The 22,027-nt window shown below is 39.3% G+C and overlaps 1 protein-coding gene across 1 annotated transcript in view; it reads right to left on the reverse strand.

Moving 5' to 3' along the window:
* TRIM69 (tripartite motif containing 69) overlaps positions 1–22,027 on the reverse strand; it is a 38,193-nt gene extending 16,166 nt beyond the window's left edge. The window contains 1 exon segment of the mRNA XM_032623547.1: positions 21,938–22,027. Coding sequence (XP_032479438.1) covers positions 21,938–21,976 — 39 coding nt within the window. The 5' untranslated portion in view covers positions 21,977–22,027.

Here is a 22,027-nt window from a genome sequence, read left to right on the forward strand (position 1 = left end):
AACATAATGTCTAAAAAATGTACATACCTTAATTAAAAATACTATATAGCTAAAATATGCTAACCATCTTCTGAGCCTTCAGCGAGTGGTAATCTTTTTGCTAGTGGAGAGTCTTGCCTTGATGTTGACAGCTGATCGGGGTGGTGGTTGCTGAAGGCTGGGGTGGCTATGGCAGTTTCTTAGAATAAGACAACAATGAAGTTTTCTGCATTGATTGACTCTTCCTTTCATGAATGATTTCTCTTTAGCATGCAGTGCTGTTTGATAACATTTTACCCACAGTAGAACTTCTTTCAAAATTGGAATCAATCCTCTCAAACCTTACCACTGCTTTATCAACTAATTTTATGTAATATTCTAAATCCTTTGTTGTCATATCAACGCTCTTTATAGCATCTTCACCAGGAGTAAGTTTTATCTCAAGAAACCACTTTTTTCCTCATCCATAACAAGCAACTCTTCATCTATTAAAGTTTAATCATGAGATTGCAGCAATTCAGTCACATCTTCAGGCTCCACTTCAGATTCTAGTTCTCTTCCTGTTTCCACCACATCTGCAGGTACTTCCTCCACTTAAGTTTTGAAACCCTCAAAGTCATCCATGCAGGTTGGAATCAACTTCTTCCAAACTCCTGTGTATGTTAATATTTTGACTTCTTCCCACGAATCATGAATGTTCTTAATGGCATCTAGAGTGGTGAATCCTTTCCAGAAGGCTTTCAATCTACTTTGCCCAGATCCATCAGAGGAATCACTATCTAAGGCAGCTATAGCCTTACAAAATGTATTTCTTATATGGTAAGACTTGAAAGTTGAAATTACTCCTTGATCCACGGGCTGCAGAATGGATGTCGTGTTAGCAGGCATGAAAACAGCATGAATCTCATTGTACATCTCGATCAGAGTTCTTGAGTGATCAGATGAATTGTCAATGATACTTTGAAAGGAATCTTTTTCTGAGCAGTAGGTCTCAATGGTGGACTTAAAATATTCAGTAAACCATGTTGTCAACAGATGTGTTGTCATCTAGGCTTTGTTTATAGAGCACAGGCAGAGTAGATTTAATGTAAATCTTAAGGGCCCTAGGATTTTCAGAATGGTAACTGAGCATTGGCTTCAACTTAAAGTTATCAGCTGCATTAGCCCTTAGCAAGAGAGTCAGCCTGGCCTTTGAGGATTAGAAGCCAACCATTGACGACTCCTCTCTAGCTATGAAAGTTCTAGATGGCATTTTCTTCCAATATAAGGCTGTTTTATCTACATTGAGAATCTGTTGTTTAGTGTAGTCACCTTCACCAATGATCTTAGCTAGATCTTGTGGATAACTTGCTGCATCTTCTACATCAGCACTTGCTACTTCACCTTGAATTTTATGTTATGGAGATGGTTCCTTAAACCTCATGAATCAACTTCGGCTAGATTCAAACTTTTCTTCTGCAGCTTCCTCACCTCTCTAAGCCTTCATAGGAAGAGAATTAGGGCCTTGCTCTAGATTAGGCTTTGACTTAAGGGAACCTTGTGGCTGGTTTAATCTTCTATCCAGAGCACTAAAGTTTTCTCCATTATCAGCAATAAGGCTGTTTCACTTTCTTACTATTCACATGCTTATTGGAGTAGCACTTTTAATTTCCTTCAAGAACATTTCCTTTGCATTCACAACTTGGCTAACTGGCACAAGAGGCCTAGCTTTTGGCCTGTCTTGGCTTTTGACATGCCTTCCTCACCAAGCTTAATCATTTGTAGCTTTTGATTTGAGGTGAGAGACATGTGATTCTTCCTTTCACTTGAACACTTAGAGGTCATTGTCGGGTTATTAGTCAGCCAAATGTCAATATTGTTATGTCTCAGGGAATAGGGAGGCCCAGGGAAAGGGAGAGGGACAAAGGAATGACCCATCTGTGTAGCAATCAGAACACAAACAACCTTTATCGATTAAGTTCCCTGTTTTATGTGAGTGTGATCTGTGGGGCCTCAGAACAATTACAATAGTAACATCAAAGATCCCTAATCACAGATAACATTATCTGTGATAATAAATAGAATAATAATATATAATTATATAATAATAAATATAATAATATATAATACCTCAGATAATATAATAACTTGAAAGTTTGAAATATTACAAGAATTATCAAAATGTGACACAGAGACACAAAGTGAGCAATGCTTTTGGAAAAATGGCACTGATAGACTTGCACAGCACAGGGTTGACACAGACCTTCAATCTGTAAAAAATGCTCAATGCTATTAATAACATTCTTGTTTGTGTCTCTTTGTGAACATGTGTAAGCATTTCTCAAGGATCTGTACCTAGAAATAGCATTGCTAGATCATGGGATATGTAACTCTTTACCTTTACTAGATAATACCAAACTGTTTGCCAAAATAAATGTAGCAATTTACACTCTACTAGCAGAGGATGAAAATTTTGGTTGTTCCATATCCTCACTAACACATACTATTGTCAAATTTTCTATTTTTTGCCAAACCAGCAGGTATGTAATGGTACCTCAATATAACTTTAATTTGCATTTTTGTGATTACTAATGCAGTTGAACATTTTTTCATGTATTTGTGGATCCTCTTTTGTTAAGAGAAGAAGTGTCCATTTAAGTTTTTTGTTCATTTTTTTCTAATGAGTTGTTTGTCCTCTTATTGATTCAGAGTAGTTCTCTATATATTCCAGATACTAGTTCTATTTTGGTTGTGTTGTAAATATCTTCTCCCACCTCTCAGTATATGGCTTGTCTTTTCACCCCTATTATAGTGTCTTCCCATGAACAGAAGTTCTTAATTTTAGTGTAATTTGGTTTATAAATCTCTTCTATTTTATACTTTGCCTAGATTAAAGGTGAGTCCCTACAGAGAATATCTGTGTTTATTTCTGCTTGGAGATCCAGATTACTACCAACCTCCACTATTTTATGTTAGTATTATTGGTTTCAAATCTCTAGATCATAAAGGGATTGTAAATTTTAAGCCTAACCCTGTATGAGGGCAAGCTTGTGGTTAAAAATTCTCTAGGGACACTCTTGTTTATCACTCAGACCCCAGATCAAGATAGTTAAGTTTTTTTTTTTTTCTCTTTGTTACTCCTTCACTGAGGATGTAGCTCTTCAAATGTTTTACCTTTATTCAAGGTTCTCAGGTCCAACTACATACTTGATATGGGTCTAAAGATTGTTAAATCTGGGCTTTCCTGAGATACACAAAAGGTCTCAGTGCAGATACCGCTCTCAGTAACTCCAGCCCATCTCACTGCTTTCTAATCTGTATTCTTTGGAGTTTCTCTTTACTTTCTTTTACACTCAAGTATGCATTACAGAGGATGTTTATTACAGCTTAACTGGCATTTCTAGATGTTCTGTAGTGGTAGGTTTTCCAGGATAAGTGGTTCACAGTTTTGCCAGAAATGGAACTTAAAATGTATATCTTCAAGTAATTTTTAAAGAAAGTCTGAATAAGGAGTATATTCCATTGGAATAATTTCACTTCCAGTAGTAGTAACCCTATTTTGTCCTAGCATTTGAATGATAGCTTGTGTAGGTTTAGAGCTTTCAGTTCCAAATCTTTCCCTCTCAGTACTTTATAGACATTTTCCATTATTTGCATTTAGTGTTACGGATGAGAAATCCAGTGCCAATTTGATTCTCACTTCCTTTAGGAATGAGTTTATTTCCCTCTAGAAACTTGTAGGATTTTCTCTTTATTTGGAAATTCACAAATTTTTAGCAGGATGGCCCTAAATTTATTTCTCTTTTCAATATTTCTCAGTATTAAGTGATCTTTTTAGCCTAAACAATAAAAACATTATTTAGCTCAGATAATTTTTATTTAACTTTATTGGTTATTTCTTCCTTTTTATCTTCTGTTTTCTTCTTTTAGACTTCATATTAGATGGACATTAAATCTACTACATCTAACATCTTTGTCTCATAATTTTTCTTTAAAACGTCTTGCTCTCTTTCCCTCCGCCGCCCCTTTACATTCTAGAAGCATTCTTAAATTTGATATTCTAATCCACTAATTCAGTTTTGGCTGCATTCATTCTGATATTCAATCCTTTCTCAGAGCTATTTTTGGCTAGAAGGCAATCATGTTTTTAACTTCCAAGACTGCTTTCTTGTTGTTTAGTTATTCCTTTCTCAAATATTCCAGGATGAAGTTGTTCTCTTTAATCTCTATTGAGATGTAGATTAAAATTTTTTTTAGTTCTCTTTTGTTTCCGGTAGTAACTCTTGTTTCTTTGTTCTGGTTATTTGTTCTGCTGGTGAGCTTGAGATTTCTCTTTCATATTGTGGGTATTACTCAAAATTTCTGATGATTCTTAAATATCCATTTTATAAATAAAAGCCTAGATCTATTTACATTGCAGTTCTGTGGGTCTCTTTGGCATATAAGAAGTTAGTGCAATGGTAGATTTAAATGAATCAGATGGAATGTGCCAACAGATAAACATCCCTTCAGTGTGTGAAGGTCCCATGTCTGTTGTAAGAATTTGAAGTTACCAGGAACACTGTCCTCTTCTCTCTCCAGCTTTCACTCCTACACTGAGAGCATATTCCTGCATTGTTCAGAGAGAGGCTCTTGCCAGCTGTACCTGGTGCTAACACAAAGCTGGTTTACACAGAGCCAAGAACTGGTCCATCTCTGCCAACCTCTTTAGCCTTATTCTACTGTAAGCACAGCTGACTTTGAACTTAAAGTTAATAAAGTGTTTTGTCAGGATCTAACACTTCAACAGTCTCTCCTTCTCTAGAGCTGTGCTGCAGATTTTTTATCAGTTTGGTTTCTATACCACTAAATCCCATTTTCTTTATATCATGCAAACATTCCCCAGTGTTCTTGGTCCACTCCTAGCAATTCACTATGTTCTAGCACAGTTGCGGATTTATTCTTTGTTATATATATATTTCATGAAATTTGTATGGGATTTTTGAGAAGGTGGACAGTATGTGCAGCCTGCCATCTTGAACTGGTACTTCAAAGTAATACATTTTAAATCACAGAATTTCAAGTTTTAGTACTATTTTATTTTTATTTTTTAAGGAGACAAAAGACCTGTATGCATAAAATTATAAGACACTGATGAAAGAAATTAAAGATGATACAAATAGATGGAGAGATATACCATGTTCTTGGATTGGAAGAATCAACATTGTGAAAATGACTCTACTCCCCAAAGCAATCTACAGATTCAATGCCATACCTATCAAACTACGCACTGGCATTTTTCACAGAACTAGAACAAAAAATTTCACAATTTGTATGGAAACACAAAAGACCCCGAATAGCCAAAGCAATCTTGAGAACGAAAAACAGAGCTGGAGGAATCAGGCTCCCTGACTTCAGACTATACTACAAAGCTACAGTAATCAAGACAGTATGGTACTGGCACAAAAACAGAAAGATAGATCAATGGAACAGGATAGAAAGCCCAGAGATAAACCCACGCACATATGGACACCTTATCTTTCATAAAGGTGGCAGGAATGTACAGTGGAGAACTGGACAGGTACATGTAAAAGTATGAGATTAGATCACTCCCTAACACCATACACAAAAATAAGCTCAAAATGGATTAAAGACCTAAATGTAAGGCCAGAAACTATCAAACTCTTAGAGGAAAATATAGGCAGAACACTCTATGACATAAATCACAGCAAGATCCATTTTGACCCACCTCCTAGAGAAATGGAAATAAAAATAAACAAATGGGACCTAATGAAACTTCAAAGCTTTTGCACAGCAAAGGAAACCATAAACAAGACTAAAAGACAACCCTCAGAATGGGAGAAAATATTTGCAAATGAAGCAACTGACAAAGGATTAATCTCCAAAATTTACAAGCAGCTCATGCAGCTCAATAACAAAAAAACAAACAACCCAATCCAAAAATGGGCAGAAGACCTAAATAGACATTTCTCCAAAGAAGATATACAGACTGCCAACAAACACATGAAAGAATGCTCAACATCATTAATCATTAGAGAAATGCAAATCAAAACTATAATGAGATATCATCTCACACCAGTCAGAATGGCCATCATCAAAAAATCTAGAAACAATAAATGCTGGAGAGGGTGTGGAGAAAAGGGAACACTCTTGCACTGCTGGTGGGAATGTGATTGGTTCAGCCACTATGGAGAACAGTATGGAGGTTCCTTAAAAAACTACAATAGAACTACCGTACGACCCAGCAATCCCACTACTGGGCATATACCCTGAGAAAAACCAAAATTCAAAGAGTCATGTACCAAAATGTTCATTGCAGCTCTATTTACAATAGCCTGGAGGTGGAAACAACCTAAGTGTCCATTATCGGATGAATGGATAAAGAAGATGTGGCACATATATACAATGGAATATTACTCAGCCATAAAAAGAAACGAAATTGAGCTATTTGTAATGAGGTGATAGACCTAGAGTCTGTCATACAGAGTGAAGTAAGTCAGAAAGAGAAAGACAAATACCGTATGCTAACACATATATATGGAATTTAAGAAAAAAAAAGTCATGAAGAACCTAGGGGTAAGACAGGAATAAAGACACAGACCTACTGGAGAACAGACTTGAGGATATGGGGAGAGGGAAGGGTGAGCTGTGACAGGGCGAGAGCGAGGCATGGACATATATACACTAACAAACGTAAGGTAGATAGCTAGTGGGAAGCAGCCGCATGGCACAGGGATATCGGCTCGGTGCTTTGTGACCGCCTGGAGGGGTGGGATAGGGAGGGTGGGAGGGAGGGCGACGCAAGAGGGAAGAGAAATGGGAACATATGTATATGTATAACTGATTCACTTTGTTATAAAGCAGAAACTAATACACCATTGTAAAGCAATTATACCCCAATAAATATGTTAAAAAAAAACAAACAATAAATGCTGGAGAGGGTGTGGAGAAAAGGGAACCCTCTTGCACTGTTGGTGGGAATGTAAATTGATACAGCCGCTATGGAGAACAGTATGGAGGTTCCTTAAAAAACTAAAAATAGAACTACCACATGACCCAGCAATCCCACTCCTGGGCATATACCCTGAGAAAACCGTAATTCAAAAAGAGACATGTACCACAATGTTCACTGCAGCTCTATTTACAATAGCCGGGACATGGAAGCAACCTAAGTGTCCATCTACAGGTGAATGGATAAAGAAGATGTGGCACCTATATACAATGGAATATTACTCAGCCATAAAAAGAAACAAAATTGAGTTATTTGTGGTGAGGTGGATGGACCTAGAGTGTCATACAGAGTAAAGTAAGTCAGAAAGAGAAAAACAAATACCGTATGCTAACACATATATATGGAATCTTAAAAAAAAGGAAGAAAGATGGTTCTGATGAACCTAGGAGCAGGACAGGAATGAAGACGCAGACGTAGAGAATGGACTTGAGGACACGGGGAGGGGGAAGGGTAAGGTGGGAAGAAGTGAGGGAGTGGCATGGACATATATACACTACCAAATGTAAAATAGATAGCTAGTGGGAAGCAGCCGCATAGCACAGGGAGATCAGCTCGGTGCTTTGTGACCACCTAGAGGGGTGGGATAGGGAGGGTGGGAGGGAGACGCAAGAGGGACAGGATATGGGGATATATGTATACATATAGCTGATTCACTTTGTTATACAGCAGAAAATAACCCAACATTGTAAAGCAATTATACTCCAATAAAGATGTTGAAAAAAGAAAAAGAAAAAAGCAAAATAAAGGTACAATAATAGAAAAAAAATTTTTTTTTGGCCATGCCACACAGCATGTAGAAGAATCTCAGTTCCCCGACCAGGGATCGAACCCACTCCCCCTGCAGTGGCAGCGTGGAGTCTTAACCACTGGACTGCCAGGGAAATCCCACTTTAGTACTCTTTTAGATGCTGCATTCCTGGCTATACTCTAACTATACCACTTACATGACCACCTCTCTGTCTTTGTATAAGGCTAAGGGCCACAAATCAAGGGCAAGTTGTGGGGAAAAAAACACACAGAAAAAGTAAAAGGGGAAGAAGAGAGAAGGGCAGGAAAGGTTGTTTTCTGGCCAATTAGGACCCAGATTCTGAGTGATTTAAATAAGCCAGTCTTTTTTACTCTCAAGCTGATCTCTGGAGCCAACAAATATGCTCTCACTGTACCTAGACTCAGGTGTCCAAGTCCAAACTCAGTGGACCAAGCAGGCACTATCATTACTTAGTACTTCCCACCCCTCATTTTGAGAAGAGAACTCAGGAAGAAAATACCTTCTTTGTAGTTCTGAACACTTTGGGGATTTCACTTTGCAGAGCCAGCAGAGGCTTCAGATAGACTTTAAGAACATGAGTCAATAAAACAAGAGTAGCTTTGATAGGTCAGGCAAAGCATTAAACTGAAAAAGGATCCCAACCCTTCCTTTTTTTTTTTTTTTTTTTTTTTTGTGGTACACAGGCCTCTCACTGTTGTGGTCTCTCCCATTGCGGAGCACAGACTCCAGACGCGCAGGCTCAGCGGCCATGGCTCACGGGCCCAGCAGCTCTGCGGCACGTGGGATCTTCCCGGACCGGGGCACGAACCCACGTCCCCTGCATCGGCAGGCAGACTCTCAACCACGGTGCCACCAGGGAAGCCCAACCCTTCCTATTGATTAATAGTAACCATTGCACACTTTTCTACAGAAGAACATTGAACTGGGCCTTTAGCAGCTGCCTGATTCATTTTATTTCCTCACTTGTACTAAATATGCTTAAGCTCTGAGTTTTAAATGTAAGTACAAAATGCAGTAGATTAAAATTTTCAGTTCAGTACTGACTTCACTAAATATGGCAGAGGAGGAAGTCAAGGGAGAACTCAAAAAAAACAACTAATAAACTTGCAAAAACTGTCAGAATCAACCTTTGCAGAACTCCAGGAGCTAGTAAAAAAATATATATATATATATATATAACAACTAGGGGAAAACTAAAGGAAGAAAGAAGCTGCCACATTGTAGTAAGAATGTACTGTAGTGTTTTCATTCACTTACCATCCCTCACTCTCCAAATTGGTGGCAGCCATGAAGATGGCAGTTGCACTCCTGGTGCAGTTTGCTAGTGCCAGAGGAAATATGTACTTTATTCTCAAAGAATTGTGGTAGTATTTTCCACTTTGGTGGCTCCTTCAAGGGTCAGAACAAGGGCTTGCCTTTGTTTTGTCCAGCCCAGAGAGTTCCCAGGGCTGTGGCAGCTCCTGGGAGGCTTTTGCTGAATGTACTTAAAGGCAAAAGGATTGGATACAGCAGCTTGTGGGAAGGGATAATAGGACAAGCCCAAAAAGCCTTGGAAGGAAATTAGAAAATAAGATGTGTGGGGCATAAGAGCTTTTAAAAGCTCCAGTGTATACTGGGGAGTCAAGAAGCCCAAGTGCATGCCCAGGTCTGGATGTGTGTACAGAAAATGCCTGAGAAGACACTAAGCTTTCACCTCTGGCTGACCGTCAGGCTCCACATGAGTGAGAAGTAAAGGCTAAGACAGAGTTGTAAGTGGCCTGGCTAAATGTTGAAGGAGTGCCCAACACAGAGCCAATTGGTAAAGACTGGAAGATTAAATTTTATTTTATTTTTTTCTCTTTTGGCTCCAAGCATTTGAGCCAAATTTTGTCAGAACACTAACTGACCACTAAGTTAATGGAACATAAGTTTCAGTGGCCACACATGACAGAGGTAGCAAACTGTAAAAAAATAGTTTAGAAAAGTCACTAAGTGAAAAACAGCAACCCAAAATAAACAGGAAAAAGAAAAACAGGGAGAATTTCATTTCCAGAGTTGCCGCATTATAATATTCAAAATATCCAGTTTTAAACAAAAAAGCCATATGCAAAAAAACAAGAAAGTATGACCCATTCACAGGGGAAGAAAAATTGATAGAAAATTTCCCTAAGGAAACCCAGGATTTGGACTTACTAGACAAAGACTTTAAATCAACTATCTTAAATATGGTTAAAAGCTAAAGGAACCATGGACAAAGAACTACAGGAAGCCAGGAGAACCATGTCTCATCACATAGAGACTATCAATAAAGAGATAGAAATAATGAAAAGGAACCAAATAGAAAATTTGGAAATGAAAAGTACAATAACTGAAATTAAAAATTCACTGAAGAGCAGAAAGAGAAAAGAATGACCAAAATGAACAGAGCCTAAGAGACCTTTGGGACACTATCAGGCATACCAACATATGCATAATGGAAGTCCCAGAAAGAGAGGAGAGAGAGAAATGTGCAGAAACCATATTTGAAGAAATAATGGCTGAAAAGTTCCCAAATATGATGAAAGACATGAATCTATAAACATCCAAGGAACTCAACAACTCCAAGCAGGATAAATTCAAAGAGGTCATGCCAAGACACAGTATAGTCAAACTGTCAAATGACAAAGACAAAGAGAATCATGAAAGCAGAAAAAAAAAAAAAGCAGCAGTTCATCATGTACAAGAGAGCCTCAATAAGATTTACTGCTGATTTCTCCTTCAAAAACATGGAAGCCAGAAGACAGTGGGATGATATAGTTAAAATGTAGGGAAAAAAATGTTAACTAAGAATTCTATATTCATTAAAACTAACCTTCAAAAATGAAAGAGGAGATAAAAACTGATGGAGGTAATCACTAGTAGACCTGCTCTACAAGAAACGTTAAAGGGAGTCCTTCAGGCTAAAATGAAAGGACACTAGAAAGTAACTTGAAGACATGAAGAAATAAAGAACAATGGTAAAGGTAAACATAGGTAAATATAAAAGACAAAATTGTTGCAGTTTCTGGTTTTTAAACCCCTACATGTATATATGTCTACCGCGGGCCTCTCACTGCTGTGGCCTCTCCCGTTGCGGAGCACAGGCTCCAGACGTGCAGGCTCAGCGGCCATGGCTTACGGGCCCAGCTGCTCTGCGGCATGTGGGATCTTCCCAGACCAGGGCACGAACCCGTGTCCCCTGCATCGGCAGATGGACTCAAAACCACTGCACCACCAGGGAAGCCCATGCAGTTTCTGGTTTTTAACTGCTTTATCATTTTTTAAATTCATAAAACAATAAGCATACATTAATGGGCATACAATGTATAAAGATGTAATTGGTGACAATGACAACATAAAGGGGGAAGTGGAGCTGGGAAGTAACAGAGTTTTTGTGTATTGAAACTAAGTTGGTATTAATTCACACTTGATTAATGTGAATTGAATTTCTAGCTTGCTTGTTAGAAAATTCAAATACTAATTTTAATCCCCTGAGTAACCAATAAAGAAAAATACTAGACAATATATAAAAACAATATATAGAAAAAGAAAAGGAAAGGGAATCAAAATGGGACACTAAGAACAAATTTATTTGAATGCAGTAACAGAATTTAGAAACAAAGAAGATATTATATGTAGAAAATAAATAGAAAAATGGCATAAGTGAGTCTTTCCTTATCAGTAATTACTTTACATGAAAATGGATTAACCTGTGATTCAAAGGCAGAGATTGAGAGAATGGATAAAAAGAACATGATCTAACTATATGCTGTCTACAGGAGATTCACTTTTTTAAATAGTTTTTTATTTATTTATTTATTTATGGCTGCTTTTGGTTCTCTGTTGCTGTGTGTGCCTTTCTCTAGTTGCGGTGAGCAAGGGCTACTCTTCGTTGCAGTACGTGGGTTTCTCATTGCAGTGGTTTCTCTTGTCGTGGGGCACAGGCTCTAGGCGCGTGGGCTTCAGTAGTTGTAGCTCACAGGTTCTAGAGTGCAGGCTCAGTAGTTGTGTCGCACGGGCTTTGTTGATCTGCGGCATGTGGGATCTTCCCAGACCAGGGTTCAAACCCATGTCCCCTGAATTGGCAGGAGGATTCTTAACCACTGCTCCACCAAGGAAGCCCAGAATAAATAGGTTAAAAGTGAAAGGATGGGAAAGATATTTCATACAAATAATTACCAAAAGAGAGATGGAGTGGCTACACCAATATTAAACAAAAATTGACTTAAGACAAAAATTGTTACAAGAGAAAATAAGGACATTATATATTGATAAAAGGGTCAATCTATCAAGAAGAGATAACAATTATAAACATATACACACTTAACAATAGAGCACCAAAGTATGTGAAGCAAAAACTGACAGAATTGAAGTTAGAAATAGATAGTTCTACATTCATAGTTGTAGGCTCCAGTACTAAGCTTTCAATAATGAGTAGAACAACTAGACAGAGTATCTATCAGTAAGGAAATAGAGGACTTGAGCAACACTATAAACCAACTAGACCCAACAGACATATAAAGAACATTCTACCCAACAATAGCAGAACACATATTTTTACCAAGTGCACAGAGAACATTCTCCAGGATAGACCATATGTTAGGACACAAAATAAGTCATAGAAGATTAAAATCATACAAACTATCTTCTCTGACTACAATGAAATGATATTATAAATTAATAAGAGAAGGAAACCTGGAATTTAACAAATGTGGAAATAAGGAACAACTATTAAACAATGAGTCAAAGAAGAAATTACAAGTGAAATTAGAAAATACTTAGAGATGAATGAAAACAAAAACACAAAATACAAAATCTTATGGAATGTGGTGAAAGCAGTGTTAACAGAGAAATTTTTACTGATAAACATCTACATTAAAAAAAGAAGGAAGGGGCTTCCCTGGTGGCGCAGTGGTTGGGAGTCCGCCTGCTGATGCAGGGGACGTGGGTTCGTGCCCCGGTCCGGGAGGATCCCGCATGCCGCGGAGTGGCTGGGCCCGTGAGCCATGGCGGCTGGGCCTGCGCGTCCGGAGCCTGTGCTCCGCAGCGGGAGAGGCCACAGTAGTGAGAGGCCCGCGTACCGCAAAAAAAAGAAGGAAGATCACAAATCAACCTAACTTTCCTCCTTAAAGAATTTAGAAAAGCAAACTAAACACAAAGCTAGCAAAAGAGGACATAAAGATTAGAGTGGAGATAAATGAAAAAGAATAGAAAAACAATAGAGAAAAGTAATGAAACCAAAAGTTCAGTCTTTGAAAAATATCCACAAAATTGATAAACCTTTAACAGGACTGATGACAGAGACAGAGAGAGAGAGGGAGGGATGGAGTGGGGGAGGTAGAGAGAGAGAGATGAAAGGGGGCAGAGGAGGGGAGAGGAGAGGAGAGGACAGACTGAAATTACCTAAATCAGAAATCAAAGTAGGGGGACTTCCATGGTGGTGCAGTGGTTAAGAATCCACCTGCCAATGCAGAGGACATGGGTTCAAGCCCTGGTCCGGGAAGATCCCACATGCCACGGAGCAACTAAGCCTGTGCGCCACAATTACTAAAGCCTGCGCACCTAGAGCCTGTGCTCCGCAACAAGAGAAGCCACCACAGTGAGAAGCCCGCGCACTGCAACGAAGAGTAGCCCCCGCTCGCCACAACTAGAGAAAGCCCATGCACAGCAACGAAGACCCAACACAGCCAAAAATAAAATAAATAAAATAAAAAAGAAATGAAAGTAGGTACATTACCACAGACTGTACAGAAATAGAAAAGAATTATAAGAGAATACTATGAAAAGCTGTATGCCAATAAATTGGATAACCTAGATGAAATAGAAAAACACAGAAATTACCAAAACTGACCCAAGGAAAAATTGAAAATCTGAACAGACCTATAACAAGAGATTGAATCAATCATTTAAAACCTCCCAACAAAGAAAAGCCCAGGACCAGATAACTTCACTGGTGAATTCTACCAAACATTTAAAGAAGAATTAACATCACTCCTTTCCAGACTCTTCCAGAAAATAGAATAGAAGGGAACATTTCCTAACTCTTTCTATGAGGGTAGCATTATCCTGATATTAACACCAGATAAAGACATCACAAAAAAAACTGATTTTAGTTTTCTTTTCACAAGATAGTGAAAAGGCAATTCACAGAATAGTGGGAGTGGGGGACAATATTTGCAAATATATATACCTAAGGGTCTAGAATCCAGAATATATAAAGAACTCTTACAAATCAACAACAAAAAGATGCTCAGTTTACAGATTAGCAAAGGACTTGAACAGACATTTCTCAAAGAAGATAGACAGATGGCCAACAAGCACATGAAAAGATGCTCAACATCATTAGGAAAATGCAAATAAGAACTACAGTGATATCCCACTTCATACCCACTAAGATTGTTATATTTTTTCATGGAAAATAACAAATATTGGTGGGGATATGGAGAAATTGGAACCCTCGTATATTGCTGTTGAAAGTGTAAGATGGTGCAGCTGCTGTGGAAAACAGCTTGTCAGTTCCTCTAAAAGTTAACCAGAGAATTACCATATAATCCAACAACTCTCCTCCTAGGTATATACCCAAAAGAGTTGAAAACAGATATTCAAACAAAAACTTGTATGCAAATATTAATAGCAGCACTATTTGCAGTAGCCACAGATGGAAACAACCCAAATTCCATCAGTTAACGAATGGATAAAATGTGGCATATCCATAAAATGAAAGGTTATTCAGCCATAGAAAGGAATGAAGCACTGATATCTGCTACAACAACATTATGCTAAATGAAAGAAGCCAGACATAAAAAGTCACATATTATATGATTCCATTTATATGAAATATCCAGAATAGGCAAATCCATAGAGACAGAAAGCATATTAGTTGTTGCCAGAAGCTGGGGGACGGAGAAGTGGGAAGTGACTTCTTAATGGTGTGGGGTTTCTTTGGGAGGGCGATGAAAATATTTTGGAACTAGATAGAGGTGGTGGTTGCACAGTATTGTGAATGACCTAAATGTCACTGAATTGTATACTTTAAAATGGTTAAAAAATAATAAAATGGTTAATTTTATGTTACATAAGTTTTACCTCAATTTTAAAAGATTGAAGCTATATCTGACTCCAGAGCAAGAATTTTTATATTGACAGTATCCTGCATTGAAGAATGCTGTATTATAGCTACTATTATCAAAAACTAGCCACCAGAAGTGGCTTTGAGCTCAATACCTAAGAGTCTGATGAAGTAAACATTGAATAATTCCAACTCTGTTCTAATGACCATACTTGCTGGGGCATAGAAGTGGGTAAGATAGAGGCTCTGCCCATGGACTGCTCATATCTGGGTTTCCACTAGCAATTGTGGGTCAAGGCAAAGTACAACTAGAAGTCCCTGGCCCATTCTTCCCCTCCCAACCCCCTCACCCTGTCCCATACCTCATAAGCATGTGTGTGGAAAACCTAGCCCACACAACCAAGCTCCATACATGTACACACACCCCTACACACAACTGCCCTTTAGGCACACAGTTGCCTATGGGAGCTATGGAAGTTCTAATGGTGGACTCAGAATCTTTTGGACAGAGAATTTTAGAGTCCTGGATACATGTCATGTAATTTAAAGTAGGAGAGAGCATGGGCTCTGTGGTCTCATGGACTCCGTATCTTGTAAAGAGGAACGTAGTTGGAGAAGGGTCAGAGTGGGAGCCTTAAAGCATAAGCCAAAGGAAAAGCCCTTCATTGCCCAGGTCTAGGGGTGGTACTTCCCTACCCACTCCACTCACCCTTTTCTGTCTCATCTGAGCACCAGCCATGGATAGAGCCTGTTTCTGCTCTGGAATCAGCAAGGAGAGGCTGGCCTGAAAGAAAGTCTGGTGTTTCATCTCACAGGTCACATCTTTACCAGAACTGAATTTCTAGAGCCTCAGGGACCCTGTGGGGTTTGTCTGACTTAACTGTGTGGAAGACCTTGCTGTCACCATTGACTTCCCAGATTCCAGGAGTTTGGACTCTACTTCCTGCAGAGTTTTCTGCCAGAATTCCTGAAGTGACCTTGCCCACCTTAGACTTTCCAATGCCAGGATCCACTGCTCCCAGTGTATTCCATTACCAGCTCTCTGTATTCTTACCTTTTCCTAAATGCTAAAGATGAAAAGCTATGATCCTGGGCTTCCCTGGTGGCGCAGTGGTTGAGAGTCCGCCTGCTGATGCAGGGGACACAGGTTCGTGCCCCGGTCCGGGAAGATCCCACAGGCCATGGAGCAGCTAGGCCCATGAGCCGTGGCCTCTGAGCCTGCGCATCCGGAGCCTGTGCTCCACAGCGGGAGAGGCCACAACAGTGAGACACCCGCGTACCGCAAAAAAAACCAAAAAACAAAAAACTATGATCCAGGAGTATAAAAATGGGGACTGAGATGAAACCTCCTCAAAGTAGGAGGATCATTTGTATCAATATAATGGAGATAAGTACGTTTTAGGAGAGCATAATAGATGGGTCCCTGATGCATGACCAGTGGGTGTGGTCAAGGGAAATATATAGGATATCTAAGATGGGACTTAAAAGATCAAATCTTGGGCAGACAAAAGTGAGGAAGATTATTATGGGGGGAAAAGAAATGTTAAATGTACATACACTATTTTTCAATTTGCATATTGTGGCCTCTGAAGGATGAAAAACTTAAATATAGACAAGATTTATTCTGAGGCAGAATCCCTGAGGATTGGTCCATGGGTTAGTCTCATGCTCTTGAAAGGAAAACTAGAACTCAGAACTTGCTTTGACACTCAAGTCAGTGGTAGAATTGAGGGAATCCAAAGAATTCTAACCCTAAGACCAGAGCTGTCTCCATCTTCTGTACATCCCCTTGAGAATCTGAGTGTCCAGAACTCCCTATTCTTCATTTCTAACCCTCCATTTCCAGTCATAACTTTGTGTTTGCCTCTGTTTGTGAGCTTAGTTTCACTCATAGATCTATTCTAGCCAAGGGAACATGGCTAAAAATCCTTTGCCTCACCATCCATCAAATTCCATACTCATTGATGACTCTTTTGCTCTCTTTCCATACCTATATCTTCACCTCTTTCTATCCAAATTCTTTAGCTTGAGTCCTTAGGCCTTTACTCCCTAGTTTCCCACACTGCCTGTGTTCCTTACCCCTGACACCTGATCTTCCCAAACCGGGGTCTTGCCTGCCTGAACCGAATGTAGCCATTTTCTCTTGGAATATTACCTCTCGTGTATTCTCTGCAGTCTTTCTGAAACTCCTATCAGACAAATGTCAGAGTCTCTCACTCTAGCCCACATTCCTCTTAATTTCCTTCTCATGTTCTCTAACTCCATAGTTCTCTGCACTTTGCTCTGGACATTTCTCCCCACTCTTGTTTAATGGATGCTACTTATATTTTTGTTTCTTTAAACACTGAATGAGGTGAGTTCTTCCTGAATCAGCTGTTTGCAAGCGACTTGCAAGAGGGTGGAGGCAGTACCATATTTAAGGCCATTTTCTTTATGAAATAGTATTTGCATGAGTTCTTATAGCCCTTGCTGTTTCCCATGATTAGCATTTCAGGGTTGCTTACAATGCAGAGTCTATGTCCTTCACTATTCCTCACCAACAGACTGCTTTCTACAAATATAGCTGTTTGTCCCTTTTCAACTTCACCTTCCCTGTATCTCAAGTCTTTGTGTCAAATGGGTGGAAAAAAAGCCCCTACTTCAGTCTGCTTGCCTGTTCTTATTGTTCAGTACAATAAGGACTTGTGGGTCTTGGGTCACTTTCTTTGGAGAGCTATGTCACTCTCACTTTGTATAAAACCTGCACCCTTAGGCATCCATTATCACATTCCTGTTTGACTTTCACTATATTGGGCAGTTCTTACTCATAGGTTGTAGTCCAGGCTTACAGGTGTTTCTAGTTACATCACAAATAAAGTTTGTCTATTTTTCATTCTCCTTGTAGTTTTGAGTTAAAGAAGGATGAATTTCTGAGAAGAGGAAAAAAATCACTGTTTTTATTCTGCCACTTGAAAACCAAAGCTTCAACTGTTTTTCACAATTTATCCAACCTTTTTATGTATTTAGAGAAGGGTTGGGGGGAGGGAAGGGGGAGGTTATTTCAATATGTCCTCCATACACATCTTAACCAGATTGAGTAAATGAACTTTCAGCAATAATCAATATGGATGCCTCTCTTCAAAGATTGCAAGTTGAATTTCCTTCCAGCCACAGGAATGGGGACTCAAAGTCAATATCCATAGTTCATGCTAAAGGTCAAGCCTGCACATAGCTTGTGGCCTCCAAGCCTTCTCCCGGGCCACAGGTGATTAAAATACAGGTGGGCTTCTGACTGATTCCATGGGCTGTTCAACAACTCAATGAAAAAAGATGATCTGGGCAAACCAGAACCTCTTGCAAATTTAGCTATGGAAACAAAAGAGAGAATCAGAAAATTGACAGTCAAAGCAAAAGCTTAAAGATTTCTATGAGGTAGAGTTTGGGACAGAAAGGTCATGGCATGGAGAATCATAAGGAAACAGAATCTAAGAGATGAATTTTAAACAGGAGGCAAAAAAATGCAGAGGTGTAGGGTAGAAAGAGTCAATTAGTTGGTAGAGACAAGAATTACACATAGAAACAAATGTGGAGAGTGGCTCTGTTATGTTAACCACAGCACTGTCCTTTGGCTTTTCCTGGATTCCTGTACCTAACACAACACCTTGCCATAGTAGGGCCTCAACAAATGTGTTTAGAGGGATGGATGTTTATCCTCAGGATAAGTGAGGTTACCTCTTTGCTTAAGGTAACCTGTCTGAATCTCTGCTGTTGTTACAGACCCTCTACCCCAGCACTCTATAGAAACTGTTTTCTTAAAGCTTGCCATGGAGTTTGCTAAACACTCATTTAATGACTTATTCTTCATTCTCCTCGATTTATTGAGTCTCTCCTTTGGCTCTTGTGGTGCAGTACTGTCCTAGTTCTCTTGCCTCTGACCACTCCCCTGCCTCAGCTGGTTTCTCTTCCTTTTCTTCTCTTCCTGAGTAAATAATCACCAAGGACTGTCTTCAGCTCTCTTCTAGTTCTATACTCTCTTCTTACCAAGTGAGCTATTCATGCCCATAACTTCATGTATAGCTGCTATAGAGGTGACTCCCAAATCTGAATCTCTGGGAGCCCACATCTCCGAGCCCACAACTGGGTCCTTGAAACTCAACATGACTTAAACAGAGCGTGTCTGTCTTTGTAAATCAGTTCCTTCTCTTGACTTCCCTATTTCTATTGCACTACCAGTATCTCAGTTTTGAAATCTGAATTATCTTTGGCTGTTTTCTTCTTCATTCTCCATCATCTAATCAGCTGCAGAGTCTAGTTAATAATGCTAATAGAAATAATAATTGCTAACCCTCCTCTGCCTCAAAAATCTTCTGTTGCTCTCCATAACCTACCAAAATAAGCTTTTTTAAAGGGCCCCAGAGTTCAGAATTCTCTACAACATGTTGCAAACTCATATTTCCAGTCTTATTTCCTATGGTTCTGTTGTACAGTGAGAATTTTAAATTTACCATCCCTTTACATATTAATGATTCATTTAATTCCATTAACCAAAGATAACAAATGATTTTCTAAAAGATTATTCCTTTTTTTTTTTTGTACTAGGCTGAATGGGAAATACTGTGGAAGTGAAGAGGAAAAAATATGTTTATTCTCCACCCTCTCTCAATATGTGCTCAGAAGATCAAACTCAGAAAATTATGCCCATCAGGGAATATGAAACGACAAAAAACATTGCATTTTAAGCCACTCAGACTACCTTGAAAACTTTAAAATTAGATACATTCTGTATAAGATAAAACTTGTAGAAGAACCTGGCCAATTGAAGGTGATTTAAGAGAAAGTCTTGCCTGCTAGAGCCAGTTTTTAATCCTTGTGAATGCAGTATCTTTTGGAAGTGAATGCCATTTAGGAACTTTATTTCATGTGTTTTATAAACACAAACAATAAATGCTGGAGAGGGTGTGGAGAAAAGGGAACCCTCCTACACTGTTGGTGGGAATATAAATTGGTATAACCACTATGGAGAACAGAATGGAGGTTCCTTAAAAAACTAAAAATAGAACTACTATATGATCCAGTACCCCCACTCCTGGGTATATATCTGGAGAAAACCATAATCCAAAAAGATACATGCACCCCAATGTTCATTGCAGCACTATTTACAATAGCCAAGACATGGAAGCAACCTAAATGTCCATCAACAGAGGACTGGATAAAGATGTGGTACATATATACAATGGAATATTACTCAGCCATAAAAAAGAATGAAATAATGCCATTTGCAGCAACATGGATGGACCTAGAGATTATCATACTAAGTGAAGTAAATCAGACAAAGACAAATATCATATGATATCACTCATATGTGGAATCTAATTTTTTTAAAAAATGATACAAATGAACTTATTTACAAAACAGAAACAGTCTTACAGATAGTGAAAACAAACTTTTGGTTCCCAAAGGGGAAATGTGGGGGGAGCGATAAATCAGGAGCTTGGGATGAACGTACACACACTACTATGTATAAGATTGATAAGCAACAAGGACATGCTGTATAGCACAGGGAACTCTACTCAATATTCTGTGATAAGTATAAGAGAAAAGAATCCAAAAATGAATGAACATATGTTTATGTATAACTGAATCACTTTGCTGTACACCTGAAACTAACACAACATTACGCCAACAAAAGTAAAAAAAAATTTATTATTATTATTATTTTTGCTGTACGTGGGCCTCTTGTGGCCTCTCCCATTGCGGAGCACAGGCTCCAGAAGCACAGGCTCAGCGGCCATGGCTCACGGGCGCAGCCGCTCCACGGCATGTGGGATCTTCCCGAACTGGGGCATGAACCCGTGTCCCCTGCATCGGCAGGCGGACTCGCAACCACTGCATCACCAGGGAAGCCGTAAAATTTTTTTTTTAAAGTAGATAAGTGGGGCTTCCCTGGCGGCACAGTGGTTGCGAGTCCGACTCACAACCACTGCGCCACCAGGGAAGCCCTAAAAAAAGTTTTTTAAAAGTAGATAAGTGGGTCTTCCCTGGTGGCGCAGTGGTTGCGAGTCCAACTCGCAACCACTGCGCCACCAGGGAAGCCCTAAAAACTTTTTTTTCAAGTAGGTAAGTGGGGCTTCCCTGGTGGCGCTAGTGGTTGAGCGTCCGCCTGCTGATGCAGGGGACACGGGTTCGTGCCCCGGTCCGGGAAAATCCCACATGCTGTGGAGCGGCTAAGCCCGTGAGCCGTGGCCGCTGAGCCTGCGCGTATGGAGCCCTTGCTCCGCAACGGGAGAGGCCACAACAGTGACAGGCTCGCGTACCGCGAAAAAGTAACTGGTGGAAATGATAACTCAGAACCTAACGGCTCAGTGTCACAATCTCTTGTTTCTGAACTTTAGTGAGGTTTTTTACCTTTCTTGTAGTAAATAAACATTTTCTTTTATCTGTACAACAATCAAGAAAACACTGAATTCAGAATATAATTGCATTTATTTTTAGTTCCAAAGAGATCTTGAAGGAATTCAATTTAAAATGTTAAATCAACTCCACTTTAAGTATAAAATACCAAGTGTGATAGTATAATGAGCAAATCAAGTTATACATAATAAATTTTTTCAATCTAAAATAATAAAGTGATTACATTAATAAAGTACATTTTTGTATAGTATTTTAATTTTTCTCAAAAGTTTTTGGTAGGTTTCATCACTTTTCTACCAAACTCTCTTCTCTAAATTCTCAATTATTCCAAGGCCTAGAGAGAGTATAGAAGCTATAAGCTGCCACAAGTTAACTATCCCTCTGAATTTTCTTTCATGCTGTAAAATCCATACCCTCTTCTTTGATCCAGTTTTCCACATTATGCTCCAGAAATCAGCTAAGTTAGAAAAAGGTAACTCACCTCCATGAAGCTCTATCATCAGGCCACCAGGGTACAAAGGCAGGCACTTGGCTCAATAGGCCTAGGATGGTTGCAGACCAGAAGTCTGTGACCTGTTAGTTTGCTAAGAATGGGCCCAGAGCATGACAGAAGGAGGGAAAGTTCAGGAGCTGGGAGGCGGGGAAGGCCAGAGTGAGGTCTGGCAGATTCCGTGACAGTTTGTCAGTTGCTTTGATCATCCTTAGCTTAAGAGAAAGAGAAACCCTGACTGGAATGGCCTACCTGCCCACCATTTTTGTGAGGGAGGAGAAGGCAACTCATTTAGATCCAAGGTGGCAGTCTAATCTTAAGGGTCACATATCCCCATTTCTG

Source organism: Phocoena sinus, chromosome 2, assembly GCF_008692025.1.
Source record: "Phocoena sinus isolate mPhoSin1 chromosome 2, mPhoSin1.pri, whole genome shotgun sequence".
NCBI classification, from domain to species: Eukaryota; Metazoa; Chordata; class Mammalia; order Artiodactyla; family Phocoenidae; genus Phocoena; species Phocoena sinus.